General features: G+C 48.9%; 1 protein-coding gene across 1 annotated transcript; it reads left to right on the top strand.

Moving 5' to 3' along the window:
* Nucleotides 1-466: 466 nt before the first annotated feature.
* LOC128649240 (uncharacterized) lies at nt 467-8,691 on the top strand. Its single transcript, XM_053702389.1, has 3 exons — nt 467-1,843; nt 3,203-3,375; nt 3,514-8,691. Exons 1-3 carry the CDS (start codon nt 1,438-1,440, stop codon nt 6,415-6,417), a joined length of 3,483 nt encoding a protein of 1,160 aa, XP_053558364.1. The 5' UTR covers nt 467-1,437; the 3' UTR covers nt 6,418-8,691.
* Nucleotides 8,692-10,328: the final 1,637 nt, after the last annotated feature.

Raw genomic sequence — 10,328 nt, 5'->3', positions numbered from 1 at the left:
CATTTAAATTATGCATTCTTTACCATCAATTTAAATGGACAGTTTACACCTTCGTCATCTTAAAGTCTTACCTTAGATTAAGCTGCAAATATCCTCCTGCTCCCCTGTCTATATCATTCAGCAGGAACAGTAAAAAACTGCTGCCAAGCTCTGCCCACTGATGACTTCACAATCGGAGCTGCATTAAAGGCTTCACTAGTTAAAAATAGTCACTAATTAGATTCAACAGACGGTCAATGCCATTCAGCAGAGAGTATAGATGCAGCCCAGAGCGTGATGTCATCAGTGGGTGGAGCTTGGCGGCCATTTCAAAGTGACCAGAAACAATATTCATTTTAAAATAACTTTTTATTGTTCCTGCTGCATGATATAGAAAGTGTGCATGAGGATATTTGCAGCTTAATCTAAAGTAAGACTTTAAGAGGACTAAGGTGTACACTGTCCCTTTAATTCAGATAGAGAACACACCTAAGTAAAACTTAGTAGCACTTGTTATATATTGTTTCAAATCTGCAGCCATATAGCACTCAATATACTTGCAGACTCCTTATTGTGAGTGAGTGTTGAGAATTAAAGTGAAGGTAAATTATACACATCGGCAGTGTATTTTTTAAAGGTATTTACCCTGCACATGAAATCCGCTAAACTGTAAATATTATTAAAATAATTCTCTGTGTTAAAATTCTATTTTCATTCTGACCAAGTTCCGGGTATCCCCTTACACTTCTTATTTTATGTTGTTGTGAGGTAGAAAGCAGTAACACCCACTCTCTATGTAAACAGCAAAGTGCAGACACAATTGTCACACGCATTACACACATGCACAGAATCTCCACAACACCTCCAGTGTAAACGCTGAATAACAAGATTGTTTACTTGTAGAGCCGAGAGCTGCAGAGACATTGCGCAGAGAGAATGTAATTCCCCTGTAGTAACAAGCAGTGGAAACTTGATATAAATTTCATACAGAGTATTTGATTGGTATGTGAGAATTACATCTAAACTATTTGACCTTGTAAACATATGTGTATATATCATTTTCCATGCATTAGCTTGTTGTTTGAAATTTAAATCATCTGGATATCTTCTGTAATGTCACCTGCACCCCTTGATCCTCATTATTTCTATTTTAATAATATTATGTTAATGCCTTTTAAACATTGAGAATACAAGGGCATATAATAATATTAATAACTATTTCCTTTACTTACTCTAATCAACGTTCCCGCAAAGCTGAAGATACAGTCTAGCCCGGAGGAAGAATAGAAGAAGGGCTATTTGACCCCCACTTTATGGGAGCGATGGTAGGCTCCACTGTGGGGGTGGAGGTGGATAGGAGGAGATAAATACTCCTCCCCTGCTGACGGTTGACACTTGCAGAGTTTGGAGCAGCACGGAAGGGGGAAGTTTTACTCACCTGTGACTTACCTGAAGCGAATGGAAGCCCTGCTGTCTGAGTTGCTGGCGGTCGCCAGGCAGAACGGTGAAGAATGGATTCGGGAGCGGCTTAGTGGAGGTGCGGCGGCAGTCGGTGTCCCACAGGAGGAGTCGGCGAGGAGCAGGACCAGAGGACGGCCAGCCAGGAGGTCGCGGCCACCGGAGCGCCTGAGTCTGGAGATCGACGTCGCCAGGTCCAGAAGAGAAAACGCGGGACCTGGGCGGCTAGCAGATGCGGCGGTGCTGCAGGATGGCGGGAGAGGTCGTCGAGCAGGAGGTGGGGCCGAGTCGCGGCCTAGCACGGCGCCGGTGGCTGACGTCATTGGCGGACGGCGTCAGGAGGAACCGGGCGCTGGAAGAGGCAGACGGAGATCGTTGAGGAGCGGGACCCGCGGCGAGGAAGCAGGTGAGTGCCGCTGAGGTATCGAAGATTTTGGCGGTAAAGGGCATCGGGGACTTGTGATGCCATTGTCAGGGAGGGGGGTTTAAGGGGACTTTGGGGGCACATGGGGGCTCATGCAGGCATAACGCCGAAAGGGGGACATGTTGGAAGGATGGGTAGGTGCGGAGCCGGGATAAGGCTCCGGGGGGGGGGGGGGGATTTGAAGTACACTGAGTTATCGAAGATCTGGGAGGTAAATAGAAGGGTAAGACATCAGGGAAATTGTAGGTTAGAAGCTCAAACCCACCTGTGGCTAAGTGTTCTCCAGGCGGGCAGAGGGCAAAGAAAAAACTGCAAAGGGGGTCACGATTTTGAGGGGAAAGTTTTTGTGTGGAGTCGGGATAAGGCTCCGGGGGGGGGGGGTGCTTTAGGCGGGTTAGGTACTATCGCAGGGATGAGGGCCGCATTTGAGGGACTATTTTGGTCTGGCGCAGGGGGGTATAAGAGCGGTGGGGAAGGAGGGGGGTTAGGGACTCCGTAGGCCAGATAAGGCTATAAGGGGGAATATAGGAGTGGGGAGTTTAGAAAAATTGGGTTTTCTGGGGTTACGGTAGGCAGGACGTGGCCTAGGTGGGATAGAAAAAGGGGCGAGAAGGAATACAGGAGGGCCAGGTTTTAGGTTTTCCGTTGGAATCCCGTATGAGGGGGGGGGAGGTTCAGGCTGGTTAACGGAGGGCAGGTTGAGGGTTTGCGGGGGGGGTTTGTCATGGGAGGCAACGGGGGGGGCAGTTGTTTAGGTGCCACGGGCATGGCATGAGGATATGGTGGGCTGGGAGTCGATTGTTTGGGTTAGAGGTGAAGGGGATAGGGGCACATGAAGATAAGGGTAATTTGTTCATGGGGCTAGTGGAGGGCGCGGGGAGTTGGCTAGGTTTAGCACAGGGGTGGTGTGACTGGGATAGGTCTAAGCGGAGGTGGGCAGCAATAAGCTGTAGGCAGGGGTGCGCTAGGGGAGTGACCAGGAGGTGTGGTGGCTGACAGGTACGCCGGGGAGGGGACGGGGTAATGTTAGGTTAAGGTGGTGTCTCATAGGGTTTGGCAGGAGGCGGGCGGTTTGGGAGTTAGGTTGGTTGGAGGGGCGGGTCTAATTTGAAAAAAAAAAAAAAAAAAAAAAAAAAGAGAAAGAGAGCTATAAAAAACAGGTGGGTAAAAGGGGGTTTTGATGACGGGGAGTTCTTGGGGGGGATAGCCGGAAGGGGTGCAGGGAGTTTTCTAGGCAGCTGGGGTGAGTCGCAGGGGTTTAAGGAGGGGGGTTTATATTGAAGCAATTTTGGGGAATAGCAGGTCAGGGGCTGGGTGTGTTAACTTTTCTTCTGGTTTTAGGGTCTGCTACGGGAAGCAGGAGGGATGTGGAGGCTACGGAAGCCAGGAGGAGTGTCACTGGAGAGCGACAGGAGGATGTCACGGATCCACCACTAGAGTTGGAGTCCAGTGGGAACTTCGAAGAGGATGACCCGTTGGAGGGAACGTCGACGGGTTCAATTACGGTTGGCCAGGTAGGGGGTATGTCCACCCTGGTGCAGCTGCTTCAAATGTTGTCTCCACAACGGAGTGTAGGAGGGGTAGGGCAGGGGGAGGGGAGCCGGGGGGCAGAAGGGGGGGAAAGGGGTGCATTGACCATGTCTTCTCCACAGTCTGTAGGTTCAGGGAGGAGGGAGAGGGGCTCATCGCCCGCTGTCAGGATGGGAGTTTCCGGCGGTCGCCGGAGGTCGAGATCGCCGATACGGCAACCCCAGAGAGGAGGCAGGTCTGGGTCGCCATCCCGAGCGCGGGAGGAAAGGGAGCGAGACAGGAGCAGGCACGGCAGGGGGCGTTCTCCTACCAGGCGAGGCGAGGTACGGAGGAGACTGGACAGCAGCAGAGGCCCGGAAAGCGACAGGAGGGAGCAGAGGAGGGAGCAAGGAACGGAGTCGGCACAAATCCCAGTGGCGGTGCAACAGCCTACAGGTGAGGGTACGGCTGGGGGTGCGCCAGGAGTGACTGTGGTGGAGAGTGGAGAGAGAGGCATGATATTGGCAGGGCTGAAGGGGTTATTGGCGGCATTGGAGAAGCCTAGCAGTGGGGGGGTCCCGGTTGCGGCGGCATGGGTTGCCCCTGGTACAGGGACGCAGGGTGTAGTAGCGCCGGGAGTAGCAGCAGGTACGCAAGAGGTGGTAGCACCGGTAGTAGCAGCGCAGAGTAGTGGCTCCGCGATACCAGCAGAGGTACCGGCGGCGTGTAAGGAGGTGCTTAGAGTTCTGGAAGGGGCACTTAGGAGGCCATGTTTATGCTCGGTGGGCCCGCTGGGTATTCATCTAACGGCTGATTTGCGGGAAAAGATAGGGAGGAGGGAGTTTGTGGAGATATTCTCCCTTTTGCCCTTGGAGCATGTGTTAGAGGTAAAGGAAGATGAGAAAGAAAAGGGTAAAAAGGAAGAGGAGGAAAGGAAGAAAAGGTGGAGGAAGTTGCCCAAGACATTTGCGAATTGGTCACGGGCCTTTAGGATTTTAGCCAGTGTTTTTTGCGAAAAGTTCCCCGAGCAAGGGGCTTCCCTTTTTTGCTATTATGAAGAGATAGCTAGTGCATTTGGGACTTATGGGGGCATGGCCTGGTGGAGATATGATGAGGGATTCAGGCAGCGAATGGCAGTTCGTCCGGAGATGCGCTGGGACGATAGGGATATGGGGATATGGTTAGAAATGATGACTCCGTTGCGGGGGGCTCGTTCCTTTCGGAGTTTGGGACAGTCGGGGAGCTTACCGGGAGCCAGCTCAGGAACTGGAACAGCTATCCGAAAAGGGCTGTGCTTCCAGTTTAATGAAGGGCAATGTAAGTTTGGATCCTCGTGTAAATACAAGCACGAGTGTTCGGTATGCGGTGGGATCCATTCCGGGGCGAAGTGTTTCCGGAAGAACAGAGGGGGTAACAGGCCTGGGGAGTTGGGTATACCGGGCGCGGACGCCGTGAAAGTAAGAAAGATGGTCCCCTGGCTCGAGGCGTACGCCAATGAACGGGGGCATGAGGGGGACGCGGAATTGCTCTTGACGGGATTTAGTTCTGGGTTCTTGATTCCGTTTAAGGAGCAGGAAGGCTCGTCCTTCACGGGGAATTTGAAGTCAGCAAGGGAATTTCCGGAGGTATTGAGGGAGAAGTTGGGAAAAGAAGTCAGATTGGGGAGGATGGCGGGCCCATTCAGACTACCTCCTCTCTCGGGTCTGAGGGTGTCTCCTTTGGGGGTGGTCCCGAAGAAATCCCCGGGGCAATTTCGGATGATACATCATTTATCCTTCCCGCGGGGTATGTCAGTGAATGATGGAATTGACCCGGAATTGGTATCAGTGAAGTATGCCTCTTTTGACAAGGCAATCTCGGTCGTGCGGAAGGCGGGCCGGGGCGCGTTGTTGGCAAAGGCGGACGTTGAATCCGCTTTCAGACTATTACCGGTTCACCCGAGGTCTCATCACCTCTTGGGGTGCAAATTTGAGGAGCAGTTTTATGTCGATCTCTGCCTCCCGATGGGCTGTTCAATTTCCTGTTCATATTTTGAAAGGTTCAGCTCGTTTGTGGAGTGGGTGGTCAAAAAGAAATCGGGTAAGGTCTCAGTAGTGCATTACTTGGACGATTTCCTTTTTGTGGGCCCGGCTGGGTCCGGTGTATGTGAGCTCCTGGTAACGGTTTTTGGCGAAGTGGCCCAGGATTTTGGTATTCCGATCTCGGAAGAAAAATCGGAGGGCCCAGTTACGACCCTGAGTTTCCTGGGGATCGAGATTGATTCGATCAATATGGAATGCAGACTCCCGGAGGACAAAGTCCGGGATCTTCGGGACGTGATTGACGGGGTCCTGAGGAAGAAAAAAGTCTTACTGAAGGATCTGCAATCGTTGTTGGGCAAGCTAAATTTTGCCGGTCGGATTATTCCCATTGGTCGGATTTTCTGTCGCAGAATGTCACTGGCTACGGCTGGAGTTTCTAATCCCAATTTTCACATCCGCTTATCGTCGGATATGAAGGAAGACCTGAAGATTTGGCAAATCTTTTTGGAAGACTTTAATGGATCTTTGTTGATCCAGGAGGCCGGTTGGTCGGACGACCAATTGTGTTTGTTTACAGATGCGTCGGGTGCCCATGGTTTTGGGGCTTTTCTGAATGGCAAGTGGTGTGCGGGGGCCTGGCCGGAGGTTTGGGTGGAATGGGGTTTGACAAGGAATCTGACATTTTTGGAGTTGTTCCTATTGGTGGTAGCTTTGAGAATTTGGCCTGAACATCTCAGGGACAAAAGGGTTTGTTTCCACTCTGACAATTTGGGGGTGGTGTGGGCGATTAATCGCTTGACGGCGAATTCTCCGGCCGTGATCCGTTTACTGAGGGCATTTGTGTTGGAATGCTTGAGGTGTAATGTATCATGGAGGGCGGTACATGTCCCTGGACGGCTTAATGTAATTGCTGACTCTTTATCCCGGTTTCAGTGGGATCGATTCCGAGAGGCGGCTCCAGGGGCGGATGCGGAAGGTTGGGAGTGCCCGGAGGATCTGTGGCAGCTTGGCTGCCAGGAGCATTGAGTCTTGTACAAGGGGCTTTAGCCCCTAACACATGGAGGGCTTACGTCCGAGTGTGGAAGCTGTGGAGGATTAGAATTGAGCTGGATTATCAAGAAGGTACTTTGGAGGAGGAGATGAGATCTTTGGTGGATTGGATAAGATGCTGGGGGAGGGAAGGGCTGTCGCCCTCAGAAATACGGAGGAGGATGGCGGCTTTGGCGTTCCTTTTCAAACTGTTGGGGCAGGTAGATTTGACAAAAATCTTTGTGGTACGGATGGCAGTGAAGAGTCTGTGTAAGAGGAAGGCGAGGGCAGATGGTAGGCGGCCGCTGACATTTGCCGTTTTAGAAGGTGTGATTGGGAGGCTGGGGGGTATTTGTTCCTCAGGTTACGAGGAAAAGTTATTCAAGGTGGCTTGCGTGCTAGCCTTTTTCGGAGCATTTAGGGTATCGGAGCTAATGGGGAGGAATCGGGGGGACTTAGGAGGATTGGCAAGGCAGGATGTGGTGTTGCGGGAAGGGTTGGTTGAGATTTGGGTGAGGAGGTCCAAGACGGATCAGGAAGGGAGAGGTGCAATGGTGGTGCTACGTGCGATCGGGGGCCGATGCTGCCCGGTTGGTTCGGTCCGGGAATTTTTTGAGGTATCAAATAATTCATCTGGTCCACTGTTGGTGCACAATGATGGGATGCCATTATCTAGGTATCAGTTTGTGGCGGTGGTGCGGAAGGCGTTAGTGGCGATGGGGTTGAGAGGGGAAGATTTCAGTTCACATTCATTTCGAATTGGGGCAGCGACGGAGGCAGCATCTCTAGGTTTGGATGGTGGGGTAATCAGAAAGATTGGCAGATGGAGGTCTGAAAGATTTCAGGTGTACGTGAGGCAGGGGATGGTGGTACAACCAGGGGGATATTGTTAAGTGGAATTCTTTGCTTTACTTGACAGGGCCGGTGTCTTGCTGGATCTTAGGGCACTCCTACATTTTTTGGGCGAGGAAAGCGGCAGCTGTTAAAGACAATGGGTTGCAGCTGGGTTTCTCCAGGGAACAGGTGCATATACGGTGGTTGGGGGTCCGAGGTATGAAGTGGGCCCAAGTGATTGGGAAGGTATCAGAATATGCCAGGGTGTTTTCCCCCCCTCAGTTGTTAGTTCTCCATGTGGGAGGGAACGACTTGGGGTGTATGCCTCAGAAGGATTTGTTATGGGGAATGAAGAGTGGGATTGATAGGTTGTTATCACTGTTCCCGGGGATCATTTTAGTGTGGTCAGAGATTGAGAGTAGGGTGGTATGGCGGTCAGCTTGGAACACCAGGAAATTGGAAGCTTCCAGAAGGAAAGTAAACAGGACAGTCAGTGGATATGTTAGGAAGCTGGGCGGAGTGAGCCTTAGGCATGTGGAATTTGAAGGGGAGTCGGGCAGGTGTTTCTATTTGAAGGATGGGGTCCATTTGAATGAAGTGGGTCTACACCTGTTTAATTTCACAATTAAGGAGGGGATCGAAAAGGCCTTGGCCCTGTGTGGCGGTACTCGCTGAAGGCGAGTGGTGGCGGGTGCTTGCTGTGATCTGTTGAGGCTTACGCCTGATAGATAGTAGCTGGTACTTCTGTTGGTAATAAGAAAGTGGAAGGTGATGGTGGACGCCCCGCCCCTGAAAAGGGGTGGGGGCTTATGGAGAGGTTAAAGGCAAGCACTGGGTGAATTGTTAGATATGAGGTTGTAATGTTTATAAAGTTTAACTTATGTTGTGGTTTTAATAACCAGGCTGCGGCCTTTTCTACCCCATAAAGTTTGTGGTGTCTTATTGGGAATGATGGAGTGGACTCAGAAATGGGGGGTCAAGTCTAGCCCGGAGGAAGAATAGAAGAAGGGCTATTTGACCCCCACTTTATGGGAGCGATGGTAGGCTCCGCTGTGGGGGTGGAGGTGGATAGGAGGAGATAAATACTCCTCCCCTGCTGACGGTTGACACTTGCAGAGTTTGGAGCAGCACGGAAGGGGGAAGTTTTCCCGCCCTCCCTCCCCAAGATTAGAAGATAGTTGGTTGTCGCAGCGATGGCGGGGTGCTTGCTGTGATCTGTTGAGGCTTACGCCTGATAGATAGTAGCTGGTACTTCTGTTGGTAATAAGAAAGTGGAAGGTGATGGTGGACGCCCCGCCCCTGAAAAGGGGTGGGGGCTTATGGAGAGGTTAAAGGCAAGCACTGGGTGAATTGTTAGATATGAGGTTGTAATGTTTATAAAGTTTAACTTATGTTGTGGTTTTAATAAACAGGCTGCGGCCTTTTCTACCCCATAAAGTTTGTGGTGTCTTATTGGGAATGATGGAGTGGACTCAGAAATGGGGGGTCACAAAGTGTAAACAGCATTTCCGAACTAGTGTTCAGAATCACTGTTTACACTTCCGTTGTAGGGAATTCCCTTAAGGCCGATACTGTGCATGTGTACACGTGTATGACCATTCAGCGAAAAGTTTTAGGCACCAAAGTGCATGCATAGCACGGCCACATCATGCGTCCAATAGAAGTATGCAAACTGGATGGCTAAGATTAATTGAGTATCAAGGAGGGGAGGCGGCAGGGTTAGTGTCATTACAGAAGATATCAGGATAATTTAAAGTGCAAACAACAAGCTAATGATTAGAAAGAGATATATACACATACTGTATGTTTAAAAGGGCAAATATTTTATATTTAATGTGCATATACAGATACTTTACCATCACTTTAAGGTTTCATTTTATTTAATGCTTTATATAAATACTATACTCATTTTTTGTAAATGTGCAGATATATGGTTGTAACACAGTATCTAAGTGGAAAAACATGTATCATCATATCAGTGAAGATCTCACATTTAATAGGATTTCTCTATTAAATAACTGAAAATACAATGTTATACCAAGAACTTTTATTTTGGGAATCAGGGGCCCCATTACATATGCGGCATCACCCGCAATAGCCGGTGTCGCCGGTTTTTACGTGATTTTGGTATTGCATATAAGGCGTAGCATGCAAGTTACGTGCATATATTTCACCCGTCGGCCATATTTTTTTCTCCCATAGATTAACATAGAACAGCCGCGCAATTTGGTATCCAATATACAGCGCAAGGACTTACGCATGCAGAATTCAGAAAATCTACTCCGTTCTCATCTCCCCAAACATTGCAGTCACAGCAACCCTTGCACTGACTAAAAAAGCAACATAACTCCCTGGAAGCCTTAACAAACACATACATTTAAGCAGCATCTCAAATAGTTAAAGGGACAGTATACTATGAGATTTGCTTTTTTGAGCTTTCTTTTTGTATTTGAAATAGCTGATTTTGTATTTTGAAGCCACAACCTAATCAAATGCATTGAGCTTGTAGGTATAATCCGATCTCTTACTTTATCACATTGTGTACATATACTTGCTTATTTACTTTATATTTGTTCTTAAAACAATCACCAATACTTGGAGAGAACAATGGGAAATCATAATTGTATTACCTTTATCTCTTTAGAACCCACTGGGAGTGTAATTTAGTCTACTGTTAACACAGATTGGTGTTGATGCTAAAATATATAATAGGGACAGTCTAGTCCAAGGAAAACCTTCTTGTTTCAATTAGGGCATGTCATTTCAAACAACTTTCCAATGTAATTCTGACACCAATTTAGCTTTGTCCCTCTTGGTATTCTTAGTTGAAAGATAAACCTAGGATGGCTTATATGATAATTTCTAGGAACTTGAAGGCCACCTCTTTTCTATTGTGTCAAACCAATCACAAACACAATCTCTCACCTGCAGCCTTAAAACACCTGATAATCGGTAACATCACTATTATATATACCCATGTGTCAATTTATATTGGATGTGAGATACATTGATTTACATCTTAGATGTGAATATTACTATATGTACCCTTCATAAACAACTATTGTGGATGTGAG

Source organism: Bombina bombina, chromosome 2 (assembly GCF_027579735.1).
Source record: "Bombina bombina isolate aBomBom1 chromosome 2, aBomBom1.pri, whole genome shotgun sequence".
Classification (NCBI taxonomy): domain Eukaryota; kingdom Metazoa; phylum Chordata; class Amphibia; order Anura; family Bombinatoridae; genus Bombina; species Bombina bombina.
This window is presented reverse-complemented; position numbering and strand designations above follow the sequence as displayed.